We start from the raw sequence: 20,684 nt of genomic DNA, 5'->3' as shown, positions 1-20,684 counted from the left end.
CTTTACAGTGTACAAAAGTTTTATCCCACAGCACGGTTTCTCAGTGTTACCCTAGCTGTTCTGGAACTTGCTCTGTAGACTAGGGCGGCCTCACTTGTCTCTGCCTCCTGAGTGCTGGGATTAAAGGTGTGCACCATCATGCCACATGTCTGGCTAGAGCTTCCTTTTTGAAATGGGGTCTTGCTGTGTTGCTTAGGCTAGATTCAAATTTGCCATCCTCCTGCCTCAGCCTCTTGGGTAACTAGAATTGTATGTAGGTACCACCATACCCAATTTGAGGTCCTTTTTGAATTGCTCATATCAGATAGTGAGACTGTAGAGGTTTTGTTGCTGATCTCACAATGACAAGAAACTGTACCAAGTTACATGCTTAGAATATTTAAAATATATGAGAGTCTAGAACTGCTCAGGTCAACCCAACACATTATCCAAGTAAATGGCACAGAATCTGCTCACTTGTTACCATGCCTTTCTTTTTACTTAGGCTCAATGACTGAGATTGAGTATAAATTTTCTACTCATGTAGAGGTTAATATAGCTGAAAACATTTCACCTTAATGGAAACCAGTGGTCAGTCATGGTTATTAGACATATTTTGGACATTCTATTGAGAATGGTGCTTTAATTTTGTCACTATGTAGCAGAAAGCCATTGCTACAGATTGAAATGTTCACATTTGAATCAAACCTCAAAGACAAAGATATAATGTTGCCCTAAATAGGCAGTACCTATTTGTTGATTACATATGGAGACTTGGATTCTGTTTCCAGCTATGCTACCAGATGTATGTGTTCCCTTCTCTGTTATACTTGTCCTTTTAAAACTTGCTTGCTTTGCATTTCATTTAGGGGAATAAAGCATCATCACATGTCAGTACTGAAGGTTTATGTTAAAGACTAAAGAGACCAGGGACATTTGACTTTGAAATCAATGGTCATACCTAGTAAAATGAATTTATTTCAATTCAGATGTCAAACCAAATGTACTTTACCATATTAGTTAGCCCCTTCATAAAGGACTTTAGGCTGGGAAAGAGAAATTTCCCAAGGATTAAGAGTCATATTTATTTTGTGTTATGCTAGCCCAGGCCAGTAAGGAGATCATTAACTTCATGCATGCTTTAGAACCATTTTAGATTCTTTTAAATTAATATTCTTCCTGTAAATATAGAACAGTGCTTTTTTTTTTTTTTTTTTTTTGTTTTTGAGACAGGGTTTCTCTGTAGCTTTTGGAGCCTGTCCTGAAACTAGCTCTTGTAGACCAGGCTGGCCTTGAACTCACAGAGATCCTTCTGCCACCCAAATGCTGGGATTAAAGGCGTGTGCCACCACCGCCCTGCTGGAACAGTGAATTTTGATGCATGCCTTCTCTGCTTTCTATCTGCACTGTCATTTTTCCCCCTAATCTTCCCTAACATTCTTTATCTTTTCATCATGGTTTAATATCCTGTTTACTTCTGTCTACTAAGCTTTCTTTATGTCTGGTACTAGAGATAGACCCAGAGGTGAGAAGGCAGTAGAAGTCAGTATGACCCATAGAAAATAGATCAGTGATTATGTAAGCTGTGGAAATACCTGGGTACAGAGGCTACCTGAGATTTGTTCTAATTCTGTTGCTGTGTATCATTCTCTAAGGAGATGTATGCCTCTTGCCCTTTTCTTCTTAGGGTTGGCACTAGAATGTGGCATTGCTGTAGTTGTTGTTGTTGTTGTTGTTTGTGGTTACATTGGCCCAGTATTTACTTGCTTGATTCCTTGTTCCTCAAAGGGAAAAAAAAAGTGAATTGTGAATTTCATCCCTCTGCGCCACTTGTTTCTGAACTAGCTCTTGCATGAGTTTTCAGAGAAAGGTATTCTGAGCTCTCTGAGGGGAAGTTGGAGGAAGCATTCCACTAACTTTCTTCCTGTGTTGGGTGGTCAGGTTTGCCTTCTTAGACACAGAAAAGTAGGTTTTTTGGAATTTGGATTTGCTCAGTTCTAACTTCCTGTTTTGTTTTTTAATGTCCAAAGATCCTGAGATTCAAACTATTTCACACTATTTACTTTCCCTTGAGTCTCTGCTGCAGCATTTGTCACTCATATTCTGCCCTTGTTAGTTTGATAAAGCACTTCCTACGCTTCCTGGTTTCTGGTATATGTGTATGTATGTATGTATATATGTTTTAATGAACAGAATGGAACTTTTATTCGGAAAATTCCCATATTCTTTTCCTGGAGTCGTTCATAGTTACCCATTGTAAATATTTGTTACCAGAATGGTACATTTGTTACAGTTACATTTTGTTGTTGTATGGGGTTTTGTTTTGAGACATGATCTCTTTGTAGTTCTGGCTATCCTGGAACTCTGTTCTGCAGATCAGGCTGACCTCAAACAGAGATTCACCTGTGTCTGTCTCCCAAATGCTGAGATTACAGGCATGTGCCACTACTCTCAGTTTGCAATTATAACCCTTCTTGTAGCTGTGGGGTGTGTGTCAATATGCTTGTGTGTATGCGGGTTTATGGGGGTAGTGTGCACATGTGTGCTTGTGGAGGTCATTTGGTCTGCCTCAGGAGCCATCTATCTTGCTTTTCTGGGCTAGGTCTCATTAATTTATAACTCACCAAGTAGACTAGGATAGCTAGCCAGCAAATGCCGAGGGTTTGCTTGTCTCTACCACCTCAGATCTGGGATTGTAAACATGTGTTGCCCACACCAACTGAGCTATGTTCCCAACCCGCAGTTTAATTCTTTGTCAATGTGTATGTGTGTGTGCATGTGAAGGGAGAGGTCACTGTTGGTGTCTTCCTCAGTTACTCGTCACTTGGTTTTTTTTTTTTTTTAATTGGATTGCATATGGAGTTAACTGCTTTGTCTGGATCGGATGGCCAAGTGAGCTCCAGGAATCTGCCTGTCTCTGTCTCCTGCTTGAACCACAGGCATTTTACTGACTAAACCACCTCCCTAGCCCCTTATAACTGTTTTAAATCATCCTTTGGAAATATACTGAATGGAAAAAAGCTATTGGCTTACTGAAAATTACGCAGCCTACTACAGTGGTTCATACCTGTAATCAGCACTCGGGAGGAAGCAGGAAGATTGCTCCGAGTTGGAAGGAAGAAAAAATGCAGAAAAGGAAATTTTGTGTCTAGTTATCTCCAATTGCTCTAGGTTGGTTAATAGAATTTCAGCAGAAATCAGTGAAATCAGTAAATAGGCATCTAGCTGTAATTGTGGTAAAAGATCCAAAGTGAGAATATAACCACATAACTTTTCTTATAGAAAATAAGGATTTTTTTAAAATGAATATTGATGTCAGCCTTGTCTCCTTTCAGTTGCTCTAGGTCGTAACCAGCCTTTGAAAAAGGAGAAACCAAAATGGAAAAGCGATTATCCTATGACAGATGGACAACTGCGCAGCAAGAGGGATGAATTTTGGGACACTGCACCAGCTTTTGAAGGGCGAAAAGAGATCTGGGATGCCTTGAAGGCTGCAGCACATGCTTTTGAAAGCAATGATCATGAACTGGCACAGGCAATCATTGATGGTGCAAACATAACACTACCACACGGTAGGTTTGGTGTCCTGATGACAAAGACAAAGGGGCACAGCCACCTGGGAGGAAGTTTCTTGTTTTTCTTATACATGTTACTCTAATTCTTTCTATTATAGTAAAAGATAGCACTCCTCTTTTTCTCTTCTTTTTATATCTTTCAGATGGTGACAGTTTGTGTCTTGGTTCATGGTTCATTTTATATTTCTTAATCTCAGAAAAAGAGAACATTTGATACAGTATTTCTAGTTTCTATGTGACTTTTCTCTAGACACAAGCTCCTTTCTCTCTACAGTGTACATCCCTGCCCAGCAGCAGTTGTTGCTGCTGCCTTAACTTCTTTCCTGCCAGAGCTGGGGAGTCTCAATTTAAGTTTTATAAAGTGTAGAGACTTCATGGATGCCCCTTTGTCATCCTGCTTTCCCATCATTTAGTGTAAGCAGACCTAAACTTTGAAGTTCATTTTTTTAATTGTTTGCAAGAGGGAAGGGCCATAGGAGAGATGGCTCAGTGGTTGCTACTCTTTCAGAGGATCTGGGTTCAGTTTCCAACCAACCATTTGGTGGTTAACAAGTATCTGTAACTTCAGCTCCAGGGAAATCTGATTTCCTCTTCTGGCTTCTGCAGGCAGGCACTACATGTATGTGGTGCATAACGTGCTTTCATATATAATTACTTATGTTTAAGGAAGCACTCATACATATAAAAATAAAATAGAAATATCTCTCCCTTTTTTGTATTTTCAAGACAGGATTTCTCTGTAGCTTTGGAACCTGTCCTGGAACTTGCTCTGTAGACTAGGCTGGCCTTGAACTCACAGAATTCCACCTGTCTCTGCCTTCTGAATGCTGGAATTAAAGGTGTGCAGCACCACTACCCAGTTGATGCATCTATTTTTATTTTCCTTGTATGGGTATTTTTACCAGGTGGGTGCTGGGAAATAAGCCCATATCTTCTGTAAGATCAACAACAGCTCTTAACTGCCGAGCCACCTTTTCTGCCCCAGCTTCAAAGTTTTTACGGGTAGTTTTTCATGACTGTAGCCATGAGCCTTACAAGAAACCTTTCTTGCTGTAGGAGAGTGACTAAGAACCACCATAATTTATATGTATCCAGGGATACATAGATGCTAGACTTAATGCACATACCCTTGTATGGTCTCCTTGATTGAAATATTAAATATTTCATGCTGAGGTTTGGGTATTAGTTTTATATATGTACTCTTTGTCTTTTACTTTGGTGTTTTTCCTCTTTAACTTTAGAAGTTAGTATCTTTCTAGGTTTTTTCTGATCTATATAAGAGATAACCATCAACATTTACTGTTCTCTGTTCATTTTTATGCCACTGTCATTTTCCCCAATGTCTTTTTGTCTTTTTTACTTGTGTTCATTTGTAGAGGAGCAATGCTTTAGTAATTTAATCATCTGCAGAATGTCATTTGACCCTTTGTCCAATGCAGAATGTTTTACTCAAGAGCCTTGCCAACTTCCCAAATCCCCATTATACTCTAATTAGCCGTGCTTCTAAGAAGCATTCCTTGTTTTATGACTATCCATTATTTATTATAAGCACTTGTTAGCATGGGCTTATGTCACTAACATTTATATAACACCCACTTCTCCCATACATGTAAAAACCATCACTTCTATATTTGAAGTGTCTGAGTAGACACTTCATGCCATTTCAACATGTCCACTTAGTCCTAGTTTTCATGGCTATTGCTTAAATTCTTCTCCCATGATTGTAGATTAGGAGGTGGTGACCCTTCAGCTACCCTATTATTGTGACAGAGAATGAAGGTTCTACTTTCACAAAGTTATGTTACTTATTTCTGATGCGTACATCCCTTATTTCCCAAACAGCATCTGTTGTGTAGGCCTGCAAGTGACTGTATAGAGAGTCTTATTTATGTATATGATTGTTTTAATCCAGAACTCCAGAACTTTGACTTCCTCATTTTATACTTAATGTAGTTACCTATAGCTAATTATGTTCTCCAAATTGTAGCTTCATCTAAAAGCTCATGTAAGGCTGCAGAAATGGCTCAGAGATTAAGAGCACTGGCAGCTCTTCCCAAGGTCCAGAGTTCAATTCCCAGCACCCACATGGAGGCTCACAACCATCTCTAATGAGATCTGGTGCTCTCCTCTGGCATGCGGGCATGCATGCAAGCAGAATACTGCATAGTCAATCAATCAATCAATCTTTTTTTAAAAAGTGCTCCAAGATGGTTTAGCAGGTAAAGGTGTTTATCATTAAGCTTGATGACATGTGAGTTCATTTCTAGGAACCAATTCAGTGGAAGGAAAGAGAACCAACTACCTCAGGTTGTCTTCTGATATCCATATGTGTGTTGTGGCATAAACACACACAATAAATATATTAAGTAAATTTAGCCGGGCAACAGTGGTGCACGCCTTTAATCCCAGCACTCAGGAAGCAGAGGGAGATGGATTTCTGTGAGTTTGAGATCAACCTGGTCTACAAGAGCTAGTTCCAGGACAGGCTCCAAAGCTACAGAGAAACCCTGTCTTGAAAAAAACAACAACAACAACAAAAATGTATTAAGTAAATTTAATAAATATTTAAAAATGCTTTTGAGTTCATAAAGGCAAGCATCTCTGTTTCCTGTACAGGCACAGTCTGTGCATATCCTATTGAGTGTAGATTTAAATCTGATTTCTGCTTATCTATGTGAACTGTCAAGAAGACTGTTGCTATGCCACATGTGGTATACACTGCTTTAATCCCAGCACTCAGGCAGAGGCAAGTGGATCTCTGCGAGTATGAGGCCAGCCCCATCTACAGAGTGAGTCCAGTAAATCCAGGGCTATACAGAGAAACCCTGTGTCGAAAAACCAAAAGAAAGAAAGATGCATTCTGCATAACCATGGAAGAACCATGCTGATGTCTGAGTATTCCTCTCTCAAATGTCTGAGTATTCCTCTCTCAAATGATTTATAACAGACTTATAGATAATAATGTTTTGTTATTGTTACCCTTGAATGTTTCCTTGTTTTTCTCTGAAGTTTATCAGTGATAATCCTTGGGTGGACCTGTCAATTATGCCGTCATATACCCCTAATTTGCTGTCAGGTATAGTTGAGCTATTTAATTGATAGGTTTTGACATCACTTGTGCTTCTCTAGTAATTAAAGCTATGTGACTTTAAGCAAATCATTTCTGTAACCCTCAGTTCTCTTTGTTATATTGGACTGTGGTAACCATCTCTCTGGTTGGGTTGTTGCGTTGGCTCAGTGTGATGCTACTTATGAGTTGTTTACTGTAATGCCTGATCTACCAAAGACACTTAATAAACACCAGGACTGATGAGTCTAGTTTTTCACCCTGGAAACTAATAGATAAATTCTCTGCACCAACCTTGACTTACAGATCCTGACTTGGCTGTATCCACTGTGGCCTGTTTGCTTTTAGAGGACTCTATTCTTGACCAAACCCCTTCTCATAACCTAGTCTTTCTCCATAGTTTTTACAGCATTTATTTTAAAAATTAATTGCCTTAAATGCTTTTTTTCTCAAGGTTTGCTATTTTGCCATTATATAGAAATTCTAAAAACTTGGCTCTTTTTTTAAAGTGTAAGATAGGTGTGTGGGTGAGTGAACTCTCATGCTTGAAAGAAAAAATCAGTAGCAATTCCCATTTTACTCATAAGAAAACTGAAGCAAGGAGAGATTATGACTTTACAGGATAAATCATGGAACTGAGATTTGAACTAAGAGTAACAAAAGCATCTTTGATTCACACCCAGTACACAGTTTCAAATCTTTGAATTTGTAGAGCCATTACACAAGTCCTCTTCTTTGATATTTTACAAGATTACACAAGTCTAATATTTTTGGTACCTTGTATATTGCCTAAAATACTTGCCTAAAACAAAAGACTTTTAACTAATACTAAAGGGAAAAAGTACATTTTTTAAAAATATACAAATGAACAGGAAATACATATGTATAGGCCTTTCTGTTTCTCTTGGGTATCTCAGAAGGCCATTAAAAACAGGCAGAGATGCTGACAGTGTTGACATACTCTTTTAATCCCAGTACTCAGGAAGCATAAGCAGGTGAATCTCTGTGAGTTAAAAGTCAGCCTGGTCAACATTGAGACTCAGGCCAGCCAAGGCTACATAGAGAGACCCTGTCTCAGAAGAAAGGTAGGCCATTGGGTTCAGTGGTTAAGAACACTGGATGTTTTTCCAGAGTACTTTAGTTCAATTTCTCAGTACTCACATGGTGCCTCACAATGCCAACACTCTCTTCTGGCCTCTATGGACAATGTACACATATGGTAGACCGGTATACATGTAGGTAAAACACCTATATACGTAAAATAATAATGAATAATTTTTAAGGCAATCCAGAGGGACCAAGGGGATGGCTCTTGTTGGCAAGCCTGATGACCTGACTTTGATCCTTGAAGCCCTTGTTAAAGCCAAATGTAGTGGCACACATCTAGCCTGAATTCTTCTTTGGAACAGCAGGAACAAGTGACCCTGCCTTAAAACAAGGTGGAAGGCAAGAACTGACTTTTGAAAGTTGTCCTCTGACTTACACACACACTCAAAATATTTTTTTTTTAATTAAAAACAGAACAAGGGGCTGGAGAGATGGCTCAGTGGTTAAGAGCACTGACTCCTCTTCCAGAGGACCAGGGTTCAATTCCCAGCACCCCACATGGCAGCTCACAACTGTCTGAAGATCCAGTTCCAGGGCATCTGACACCTTCATACCAATGCACATAAAATAAAAGTTAAATAAACTGTAAGAAATGTTTTTAAAAAACAGAACAAAAAAGACCCCCCCCCCAAACTTCAAGAAATAGGCAAGAGCTAGATGTGATGCATGCCTATAATCCTGGTACTTGGGAGGCTGAAGCAAGAGGATCACTTGTTGAAGGCCAGCCTGAGCTACATAGCAAGAACCTATCTCTTAAAAAAAGAAAAATCCAGGAAATTTGGTTGCTTTAAAGGTCTAAGGAATGGATGCACAACTATAATTCAAATAGTTATTTTTTACACAGAGGACTTTTGCTAGGCTGTTGTAGTGTTTAGAAATGACTAATTAATCACAAATGTTACATCATTTCTTCTTTCTGTTCTCAGAAAGGACAAAGATGGCTGGCTTAGAGTTACAGAACGTGAATGTGTCTGTTCCTCTGCTGCCATCATTCTTTTTCTTGAATTAGAGTGATAAAGTCTGAAAATAGCTGTGTGGGAGATTGTTCCTGAGCCAGGAGGCTTGTCTCTGAAGAAACCCTCCTTTCTGAAATTGTTCTGGGGTGGTACTGGAGGAAGCAGGGTTTCTCACACCCCAAGGCGCAGCTGTATCAACTACCACTTCGTTAAGGCCTACTGGGCTTTCAGTAGATATCAGACCCAAGTGCTTCTATGATATTCCTATGCCCACTTAAGGAAATGAAACCCTGAAACTAAAGATTAACTGTTCTCTGTAGCAGTTCAGCAAAGTGTTAGATAGTGTTTAATACTGTTTTGACTATCACATGACCCAGCTGTAGGTGTTCAGCTAAGCTAATTTCACCCCTGCTGACTAGGAGAGATGCTAAGCTTGGTTCCTCTAGTTGTCACAGTCCTGCTGGCTGAGTCAGTGTCTTCTAGAGCCAGGCTCAATGGAATCCCAGCACCGTGTTTCCGGAGAGAAAACCGTGGTTTGTTAGCAGCCTTATAGTCCTAAAGACTGCTCCCAAGGGCTCCTGGTGTCTTTTTGACATTGTGATTCAGGTTTGTAGAGAAGCCCATGGAATATGGGGTAGATGGCTGAAACTTTGTAAAACTGTGATCCATTTACTACACTGTTGTTTGTGAAACACTCTCCCAAGTGCATAATTTTGAAACTTAAAACCCATGAGAGAGAACCAACATTATTGAACATTTTCCATGGACTTTTATATGTATTAGGCAATTTCACATGTTTAGTTATTTAATCCTTGCAGCAACCTTGTAAAAGTAGGTACTATAGTCCCCGTGGAGATAATTATCAGCATGTCCCAAATTAGGTTCTACATCCAGTCTTGGGTATAAGCAGAGACCCTGCCCCTCATATCAGATTTCACAGCGTTTTCAGTTCTTGGTACCCCTCAGGCTCCTATGTGTATGATCTGAGCCTCTTTGTTTTATTTCCTTATTTTAATTCTATGGTTTTGGTGTTCTTATCTTTTTAGCATGCCCACTTCACTTAGCCATTGAGGCCTTTCTTGGACATACAAAGTAGTGGTTATTGAAAAGTAGAATTCCAGCCTCCTGGGGTCCATTAGAACAGAGAAGTTAATAATGAGGATATGAATAAAACCCTTGGTGATAGGAGAAAAAAAAGCTTTTGGAGTTCTAAAATGTTGCTCCCTTATTTACTTTGGGAAAGATAGTTTTTTTATGCTATAGGTGTGATCTAAATATTTACATTTTCAAACATTATTGAGAACTTACATTAAATGGTGTAACATGAGGGGCTGTTTGTTTGTTGGGAGTTTCTGTCCTGCCCAGTACCCCACAGCCGGCAAACCCAAAGAAAACCACACAAAGATCTCTATTATTTATAAAGCTGATTGGCCCATTAGCTCTAGCCTCTCACTGACTCTCACATCTTGATTAACCCATTTTTCTGATCTATTTTAGCCATGTGGCTCAGTACCTTTTTCAGTGGGGCAGCTCACATCCTGCTGCTTCGGTGGCCTGGGCAGGAGTGGGGGGAATCAACTTCCTCCTCCCCAGAATTCTCCTGCTCTCCTTGCATCATTTCCACTTCCTGTCTGGTTTTCCCACCTACACCTCCTGCCTGGCCAATCAGCGTTTATTTAAAACATGATTGACAGAATAGAGACAATTCTCCCGCACCAAAATGGGGATAATTCATTGTCGTGCACATACTGTGAAACCATCACTTTCAAGATCAAAACACTTTCTTGTTCTTACACATTGTTTTTATTATATGGGGGGGGTGTCTGTGTCTGTGTCTGTCTGTCTTTCTCACAGTGTGTGGAGGTCAGAGGACTTTCAGGAGTTGGTTATTTCCTTCAGCTGTGGGACCTGCTAATCAGATTTGAGTTATCAGGCTAGCATGTGCAGTATCTGCCTAGCCATCTGCTCACTCACAGACACTGTTTTTTAACTTCTGAGTATAACTATGCAAGTCTCAGAAGTTGAAAGTCTTAACACTGAGCCCCCACTCTTACATGGAAGTGAGAGAGCACATAAAGGCACTCAGCAAGGACTTTCTTTATAAGATTGTTTTTCAGCCTCAGGGACTCCTGAAACACTAAAGTCTTATACCTAATGGCATGTGTGAAAGCTACTTTTATTGTTTGACAACCAGGTTAGTTCATCTTTACAAATTTTTAGAGGCCTGTTTGTTTGTTTGTTTGTTTTGGTCTTTTTGAGACAGTCTCATGTAATCCAGACAGATCTTAGACTCAACATCTAAAGGGCTGGCCTGCCTCCACTTCTCAAGGGCAAGGATTACAGAGGTAAACCATCATATCTGGCTGGAATGAAATATGCCAGAGAAAACAGTTGACCAGGGAAAATAAAACACCTTAACTAATCATCTAGATAAAATGTAAAAACATTCTCAGAAAATTATGTAAGGTATCACAACAAAGTGATGATTTGGCAGCCCTCTGCCTACCATGGGGAGCCTTCAGGGCTTCCTGGCTTGGCGAAATGATGCCTGCCCCCTCAGGTATTTATCCTGATGGCCTTCTGTCTCTGCCAGCTCCTGCAGTGGGTTTGTGAGAGGAAAAAGAAAAGTCTGCAGTGGTTATTAGATAGTAATGCAAGTGAGCCTGGCTCGAACTTCGGAAATAGTAAGGAATTGCTAAGAGAACTGAGTTTCAATGCCAGAGAATAGTGATTCAAACCTTCTGTAAGTTTCTAATGTAACCAGGCTAAGTGTAATCTTGCCAAGGGGGTAAATCCCCACAACTGTCAACTTTTGGAAAGGTGCTTTCCTCTTAAGCATAAATACGCTGGTCTTCTGCAGGAACAGATAGTCATGTGTGTGCGCGTGTGCATATGTAGGCGGAGGCCTAAGGTATGTCTGTGTTGAATGCCTACCAGTGGTCCCTTCTAACTTCCTGGATTCTCCAGGAGCTCCAAGTCAAACACACAGCTAAAGATCTAACACTGAAGTTCACATAGGAGGGAGAACATGTGACCTTTGTCTTTCTGGGTGTGGGTCTAATATTTTTTAGTTCCATGCAGATCTACACATTTCATATTTTATCTTTATTTTCTTTCTTTTTTTTTTCTTTTCTTTTTTGGTTTTTTGAAACAGGGTTTCCCTGTAGCTTTGGAGCCTGTCCTGGAACTAGCTCTTATAGACCAGGCTGGCCACGAACTCACAGTGATCCAGCTGCCTCTGCCTCCTGAGTGTGGGATTAAAGGTGTGCCACCATTGACCAGCTCGATTTTATTTTTCTTTGCAGTTTTATAGGTACCACACTTTCATTATCCATTCATCAACTGATGGACATCTAGGTGATTCCATGTTCCAACCTTTGAAAATAGAGCAGTGATGAAAATGGATGGGGATGTATATCTCTCAGTAGGAAATGGACTCCTTTGGGTACATACCAAGCAATGGTCTATCTAGGCCATATATTAAGTTCTGTTTCTAGTTTTCTGAGGAACCATTGAACTAATTTGCACAGTCAACCCAACTTTTTACATGGGTTCTGGGGATCAAAACTCAGGTCCTTGTACTTGTGAAACAGGTACTTCACTAACTGAGCCACCTTTTCAGCCCCATACTGGGTTTTGTTAAGCAAACTTTTCCATCTTCCATTGCTTCATTTTTTGTATTTGCCCTCCAATTTTTGTAGACCAAGTGACAGACTATGTTTGCAGCCTTAAAGCACTGAACCTTCTTTCAGGGAACTTTTGGAGTGCTATGGGGCTATTGCTGTCACTGCTGTAGGCTTTTGACTCACTGGTGAATAGTGTCATGTTATTAGACTGCTTAACATGCAAGCTTCTTATTCGTCATAACTTTCATTTTCCTCTAAGTTCATTTATTCCATTTAACTATCTCATTAGCATAATACTAAGTTATGTGTTCTTTATGTTGCAAGTTTATTTCTTCAGGAATCTGATTACTGATTATGTCATTGTTGTTTACTAGCTGTGTAACCTAAGCAAAACTTAATTCATCATCTGTTTTCTCATCTGTAAAATATGTATAGTAGACTTACTTTCTGCTATAGTTGTAAAGATTAAGTGTGTGTGTGTGTAGTTACATATATAACATACTTGGGGCTAGGACTAGTAAGCATTTGAAGCATTTTGTGTTTAGTGTATAGATTAAAATTGGCTGCGCAATGGCAGCATGGTTGAACATGCTTATGTGAAAGGGGGAAATCTCGGGGCCCCACCCCGTGCAAACATCTGTTGATTGCTGAGAGAAGGAGAATTAGAGAATTAGAACCTTCCTTGTGATCAGCCCTGAAATCTATACATACAACACTAAAGACTGAATTTATGAGTAATTAAAGAAAGGGAGTCATAACTTGAGGGGAATATGGAAGGAGTAGGAAAGAGGAAATGATGTGATTATATTTTAATTGTCCTGCTAAGAGCCAAGAAACTTAACTATACCATCTGTGGTTGGGTAACTGCCTTCCAGTTACATCCTGTGGCAGCAAAGTATGGATTTTGGACAAACATCTACATATTTCAAAATGATTAATTGAATGGTATTTTTCCATAAAAATATATGCTGATATATGCTGACCTTATTTTTCATTTAGAAGTAGATTATTTTAATGCCAAAATTGTATTATAATTTTGCTAAAATTCTCTACTCTTCGGGACCTTAAGAGTACTATTTCATGCTAAGCAATGATGGCACAGACCTTTAATCCCAGATGTCTGTGAGATTGAGACCAGCCTGGTCTACAAAGTAAGTTCCTGAACAGGCAGGGCTACACAGATATTTTTTGAGATACACTCTATCTCAAAAAAATATAAAACAAAAACAAAAAACCCAAGTAAATAATAAACACAATGAATACTGTTTCATTCAACAACAAGAACAGTATAGTAAATATTTTTCAATACCCTGTCATTTAATCTTTCCAAATAACTTATGCAGAAAGTAACATATGTGCTAGTGCTTTAAAAGTGTATGTATTGAGGGTTAGTGCAAATTGGAGATTATTGCAGATTAGGGGTTAGTGCAGATGGCGGTTAGTGCAGATTGGCAATGACTGCAGATTGGGGGTTAGTGCAGATAGGAGATGACTGTGGATTGGGGATTAGTGCAGATTGGAGATTATTGCAGATTGGAGATTGCTACTGGTTGGGGGTTGCTACAGATTGGGAATTTAGTGTAGATTGGCAATTATTGCAGATTACTGCAGGTTGAGGGTTGCTGCAAATTAAGGATTGCTACAGATTAGGAGTTGCTGCAGATTGGAGATTGCTGCAGATTGGGGTTAATGCAGATAAGAGGTTATTGCATATTGGAAGTTACTGCTTTCTAAACTTGTCCCTTTCTGCTTCTTCAGTTAGTACAGATCAGTCTGTCTCCCCAGCCTCAGTATTTGAACTCTGGACTTCAGCCATTGTAGTGTGGCCTATTGGTTTAATGAGTGGTGTGGTGTAGCACATCTTTTCATCTGCTTGTCTTCTACCTGCTCATCTTCTTTGTGAGAGTCTTACGAAGGTTTAAACTCTTGCTTTTCAGGGTTTTCTGTTTGTATTTGTTGTTTTTACCCTGAGACAAGGTTTCTCTGTGTAGCCCTGACCATCCAGGAACCTTGAAGATAAGGCTGACTTGAACTCAGAGATCCACCTGCATCTGCTTCCCAAGAGCTGGGATTAAAAGGTGGGCTGTGACACCACCGCCTGTCAAGAGTTCTGTGTGTGTTTGTATAACAGTCCTTTGTTAGATATGTCTTGAAAATTTTCTCGCAGTTTGTGTCTTTTTATTCTCTTGATAGTGTCTTTAGCAAAGCCTAAATTTGCTTTGATGATTGTACATTTGGTGACATACTTCAGAGGTCATTGCCAGGGCAGCAGTGTTTAGATTTTCTTCTTTTGCCTCCTAGGAGTTTGTAATTTTGTGTTTTATGTTTAAGTTTGTGTACACTTTTTTGGTGGTAGTGGGGTGGGCTCATGTGTGCAGTGGCACGCTGAGGGTGTCACAAGACAACTTTCAGGGTCAATTTTCTTTTTCCACCATGTGGATTCCAGGGATTGAACTCACTGTCAGGCTGGTGGCAAGGGTCTGTAGTCGCCGAGCCATCTTGTCCACCTGTTGTTTATTTTGAGTTAATTTTGTGACAAGGGTAAATTCTGGATTGAGATGAATTTTTTGATGTCTCATTAACCCGGCACCAAGCCTGTCGCCTGTCTTTTCTATCCACTCTTCCTTTTGTTTCTTTTACACAGATCAGTTGATGGTGTTTATGTGAGTTTTATTTCTGGACTTTCAACTGTTTTTATTCATCACGTTTATGTTTAAGTGTTGGTTTTTTAAGTTTTTTGAGATACCCTGGACAATACACGCACACACACACGCACGCATGCATGCACACACATCCTAGTCTTAAATTATGGCAATCTTTCACTCTTCCAAGTGTGGGAACTACAGTATGAGCTACCCTGTCCAACTGTATGCTATCTTGGTTACTATAAGATTAGCATAAGCCAGTCCTTGTAAGTTAATTTTTTACCTCATGTGCAGTTTAATTTGTCCAGGATCTAGAAAAAACTCTGAAATTTTTATTGGAGTTGCATTAAAATTGGAAGAACTGACTGGCATTTCAACAATATTTTCTCAATGCATAGACTGTCTCAATTTAGTTCTTCTTTGGTTTAACATTTTGTCATTTTCTTGTAGGTCTTACACATTTGTTGAGTTTAGCTCTACATGTTTCACTCTGGGTGTGCTAATTAATACATGTGGTTTTGTAATGTCAGATACCACCTGTTGACTTCTATATATGGAACAGTGGTTTTTATGCATTAACCTTAGTGTGAATGCTTATTGGATCCGACATCATTTTCTTGATTCTTCAGATTTTCTACATAGATAGTTGTATTAGTTATAAGTAAAAACACTTCTTTCTTTCCCAATTTGTAGATATTTTCTTTGTGCTTTAGCAGTGGTAAGAGGTACTGTCCTACCTAGTTCCTAATCTTAATGGGAAACTCCATTTTTTTCCTTTAAGTTTAGTGTTTTAGGGTTGTTGGGGTTTTTTTTGTTTTTTGTTTTTTTAATTCTTTTGTAGCCTAAACTGGCCGCAAACTCGTGGTTCTTCTGCCTCTGCCTCCTTCAACAAATCCTACCGGTGTGTGCCATCACAACCGGCATATTGAGAGTTTTTATCAGCAAAAAGTACTAGGTCTTGACAAATATTTTTTCCTCATCTGATATGATTATATGATTTTTCTTGCTTATCCCGATGCTATAAATTAGTTAATATCTGAAGGTTGAATCAGTTTTGAAAACCTAGAATGAATTCTGCCTTGGAGAGTGTTATATAATTCTTTTTCTAGAGTGTTGTATTTGATTTACCTAATATTTTTTCTTTCTTTAGCAGTAAGGTAATGTTTACTTCATAGAATGTATTATGAAGTTTCTCTTCAGTCTTGTGAAAATAAAAGATTGTTGTAATTTCTTAGTTACATGTTCAGCAGAATTTAATGTTGAGCCCATCAGGAGTTGGTGATTTTTGTTTTAAAAGGTTATTAGTTATTGATTCAATTTTTGTAGATCAGGCCTATTTGGATTATCTCTCTGTTTTTAAGCTTCGGTACATAATGTATTTCAGAATTGGTCTGTTTCTTCTAGTAGATCAAATTTGTAGGCACAGGGTGTTCATAGTACCCTTACTATCCTTTTAATGGCGAGACGTGTAGCTACACCTGATGCAGTCCCTCGAGTATGGTTTCTTTTGTTCCCACTGCTAGAAGCACTGGAGTTTTCCTCTGATGTTTGCCTGAGGAAGTGGAGATCATAATGATAAACCTAGCTCTGACAGGTCCTCTTAGTGTTTTCTCTCCACTTACCCACTCTGATCTCCAGCATACCTGTAACAGATGGAGACGAGAGTGCTGTCTGGATGTGAGATTGGTGGTGCACTGTGAACAGAAGCACACTCATTGACACTGTTCCTATTGCCCCTTCTCTGCAGGTGCACTGACGGAGTGCTACGATGAGCTGGGGAACCGATACCAGCTGCCAGTCTATTGCTTAGCACCACCAATCAACATGATAGAGGAAAAGAGTGACATAGAAACTCTGGATATCCCTGAGCCACCTCCCAATTCTGGACATGAGTCTCAGCTCCGTCTGCGCCTCTCCACAGGCAAAGACCTCAAGCTCTTGGTGCGCAGCACAGACACGGTTTTCCACATGAAGAGGCGTTTACATGCCACTGAAGGGGTGGAACCAGGCAGCCAGCGGTGGTTCTTCTCTGGCAGGCCTCTCACTGATAAGATGAAACTGGAGGAGCTGAAGATCCCAAAGGACTATGTGGTACAGGTTATCGTGAGCCAGCCTGTACAAAACCCAACACCAGTCGAGAACTGAGCTGGGCTTGCCTGCGTCCCAGATCCCTTGGCTCCTTTTTATTATCATTTCCTACTCTATGACGTGAAATTTATTTTCACTGCTCTGAATTCCCTATGAATGGATTTAGTTCTGAGGAATTACCAGTGAAAAATTCCATCTGTGATGGAGACCAACAAAAATAATAAAACACACAGAGCCAGCCTCTGGAACTCCTGTAATTACAATTTCTAATTTGAGAGGCAGTTAAGAAATAGATAACCATTTATTTTAAAACATTTATCAACTATGTAATGGCTGTATTTAAATAATTTGGAATGTACACAGACACCAGACCCATCAAGAACAGCACCAAGCACCTTTTGGATACAGAATTTTTAAAATGTATATGTCAAATTATATTTCCAGAACCATCAATAATTAATAACAGTTACAAAACTTAAACTTAAACTTTGTTTTTGTTTTTGTGGAACCTAAAAGAACAGAGGGGATTGTTTCTCTTCTGGGTTTGTATTCCTATTCCACCAGGAAGCAGTGAAGACTGGGAGTTTGTCAATGTTGCCTCCCCTCCCCCAAGTCATGCTCCTAATTCACATTCACTCAGTTCTGCCATCCAACACACTGGCAGCAAACACCCTCTGGAACACTAGACAATAATTTAGTAAGTAGTCAGAGTTCTCATTCTTAGTTGAGAAGTTGTCTTGCTGCATAGTAGTTTAAAATGTCTCTGGTCCCCAGGCTTGAGACTGCTATCTACTATGTAATGCCTTCACTGATGCGGCCATTCTGCATGGCCGTTTCTGGGGCTGACTGACCCCATCTATATTTCTGGGCCATATAACGTGGAAATGGAGTGTAGCTGCTTCCATTCCAGAATAAAAAGCAATCCTTTCTTCCTCGCCTTGCAGGAGGTAGAAGTTAAATCTTTGCCTGTTCCTGGGAAAACTGTGCCTCTTCTCAGCCTTGGAGAAAACTCCAACTCAAAATTTTCAAGTGTGAAGGTTTACTAGTGTCACTTAACCGATACTGGTGAGAATAAATGGTGGCACCTGGCACTAGACCTGAGTGCTTTTCACCTCACTCTGATTCTAGTCATTGTGAGCAGCAGTGTTCTTCCTGCACCTTCCCACAAAGTGGTGAATCAAGCACCATCTGCACATAAGGCTGAGGGACTGGAGCACAGTGAGCCAGCTTTACATCCTGGAGAAGGCTGGAGAAAGCTACCAAGGGTTGTATTTAATCTGGAGCCTCTTAAAAGCCGATTCTGCCAGGCAAGGTGGTGCATGCATTTAATCCCAAACTTGGGAGCAGACGTAGGCAGATCTCAGAATTTGCGATCAATCTGGAATACAAAGCTAGTTCTAGACCAGCCAGAGCTGCATAATGAAACCCTGTCTTGGGGGGGATAAAAAGGTTGATTCCATGAACTAATGTGACCACACTGTATCTTTGGAGTCTGAACTGTGTACAGTAAATGAAAGAGGGGGCACTATGCTGTCTCAGTAGGGAAATGCCAAACCTTCAACATCTATTTGGATATAAAACACCAGGATTTTTGTGACAAAATGAAATTGCTAAGGAGTTTAAAATGTAATGTTTAAAGTGGTGTTAAATTTCCTGTAGCCTGTTTAAATATATCTATAACTGAACTTACGTTTCTGAGAACTTTTAGCCATTTCCCTAATTCTGTTCATAAGTTTAAAGTTTGTGATTGCGCCTAATTTAGACTTGATGGGGATTGAGTCTAAATTCAGGAGAAGCACACAGCTTTAACAACGAGGAAGGTGCTCACATTCCTGTGTGGAGGCTCCAGGACATCAGAATGCATCGGCCTACCATCAAGAGGGTTGATTCATTTGCCACATTGAGTAACAGAATCTCAAAGTCCATCAACTGGAAAAGAATGTTTTAAAAATTATTTTTCTAAAGGAAATTTGATGGTGTCATCAATAATCTATGTTTGGTAAAGGTCTTGTTTGTTTCTTGAGGGTTGACCTCTCTGAGTTTTTTTATTTTAAAGGAACATATACTTTGAATAACGATCCTCCAGGCGTGTTTAACCTAGGTGAGAAAAAAAAAACAACATGGTGCTGGTAATTGTCAGTAGATTGATGTAAGATTGGATCAATACTTGATGTGTATAATTTTAGTATGTAGGGGTTTTGTGCTTTTTTTAAAAAAAAAGTTCAACTTTTCTCTTTGTCTTTGCCTTTATTCTGAGTAGTTTCTTTTGTTGTTGTTACTTTTTTGTCGTTGTTTGTTGTTCTGTTTTGTTTTTTTCAAGGCAGGTTTCTGTGTAGACCAGGCTGGCTTCGAACTCACAGAGATCTGCCTGCTTCTACCTCTCATGGCGTGAGTTTCTAACTATTCCTCAATACAATGGCAGTCTCCCACATCCTATGGGGGAGTGGGAGACTTCTTACTCTCTGAAACCGGCAGTGAGATCATGACCACCAAACTTCAGATCTGCTGCACCACATACTGCAGGTTACCTAGAGGTGTCCGACTCAGGGAAGGTGACTCACAGTACTGCTTGCGTGCTGCTGAGGTGATAAGATCCCAGTCTCACCAGTTGTGGTTGCACACACCTCTAATCCCAGCACTGGGAGATAGAGGAGACTCAGTTGGAGGGCAGCTTGGTGTACCTAGTGAGTTCCCGTCTTTAACAACAAAATCTGTTCACCTTTATGTCCTCTGGGTTTCTTTGAAGGGCCTTTACCATTTGGTGGGATACCAGCCTCTCCATTAGTTTTCTCTCGCTACTTCATTGTTATCTGGAGCTTCTGTGTATGAAAAGAACAGAGCAGACAATGGCCCTTTTTCCTGAAGATAATTGGAAATTTTTATTCCTCTTTCCCCATGGTGGGGGGAAGGTAGCCCTCCTAGCAAATGGGCATCACTCAGTTGATTGAGTCCTGTGATATATTTTACTTAGAAAAGGAATCCAGCTGATCACATCTTCAGAGACAGCTAGTGTCTTATGACTGTTGTTGGGGTCTCTTGTGATGTGGCCTGTTAGCCTGTCACCTATTTCTGTAGTGAGAGCCTGAGTGAGTCCATCAAAGGTTGAACATAGTTGAGATGGTACGGAGATGTGGCCTCCAAGCCCTGGGGGAAGCGGGTAACTACTTTGCTCACTTAGTGGCCTCTCAAAGTTCCTTCCAGCTGACAGTAGTGTGGAAGAATCTGCCTGTGGCCCTGGTTTGAAACCTTCACAGGCCAGTATCCCACCCATAGTCTACCTGTTTCTCCCCATTGCCTGTGCCCTAGAACACTCGTACTAGGAACTTGCAGTACAATATGAAAACCGCAGACTGGAAAGCTTTGACACACAGGATGGAACCCAGAACCTCACATTCTTATTGTTGAATCACACATACCAGGCCCTATGTACTCATGTTTAAAACTAAGTCAGTGGGGGGGAGAGGGGCTGGAGAGATGACTCATCAGTTGAAAGCACTTGTTCTTGCAGAGGACCCAGGTTCGATTCCCAGCAACCAGCATGGCAGTTCACAACTCTCCATAACTCCAGTTTCAATGCCCTTTTCTGACCTCTGAAGGCAGCAGGCACCCACAAGGTGCTTACACATACACATAAATAAAAT

At 40.1% G+C, this 20,684-nt stretch overlaps 1 protein-coding gene across 1 annotated transcript in view; it reads left to right on the top strand.

The window, feature by feature from the left end:
* The window catches only part of Ubtd2 (ubiquitin domain containing 2), a 62,594-nt gene extending 43,320 nt beyond the window's left edge, over window positions 1-19,274 (top strand). Inside the window, exons 2-3 of the mRNA XM_085694838.2 lie at window positions 3,315-3,551; window positions 16,703-19,274. Of these exons, the coding sequence (XP_085550964.1) occupies window positions 3,315-3,551; window positions 16,703-17,100 (635 nt within the window). The 3' untranslated portion in view covers window positions 17,101-19,274. The remainder of the gene's footprint in view (window positions 1-3,314; window positions 3,552-16,702) is intronic.
* The last annotated feature ends 1,410 nt before the right edge of the window (window positions 19,275-20,684 follow it).

The sequence above is a fragment of the Myodes glareolus genome, chromosome 9 (genome assembly GCF_982192425.1).
Source record: "Myodes glareolus chromosome 9, mMyoGla1.1, whole genome shotgun sequence".
NCBI classification, from domain to species: Eukaryota; Metazoa; Chordata; class Mammalia; order Rodentia; family Cricetidae; genus Myodes; species Myodes glareolus.
Note: the sequence above shows the minus strand (reverse complement) of the source record. Positions and strands in the feature narration are given on the sequence as shown.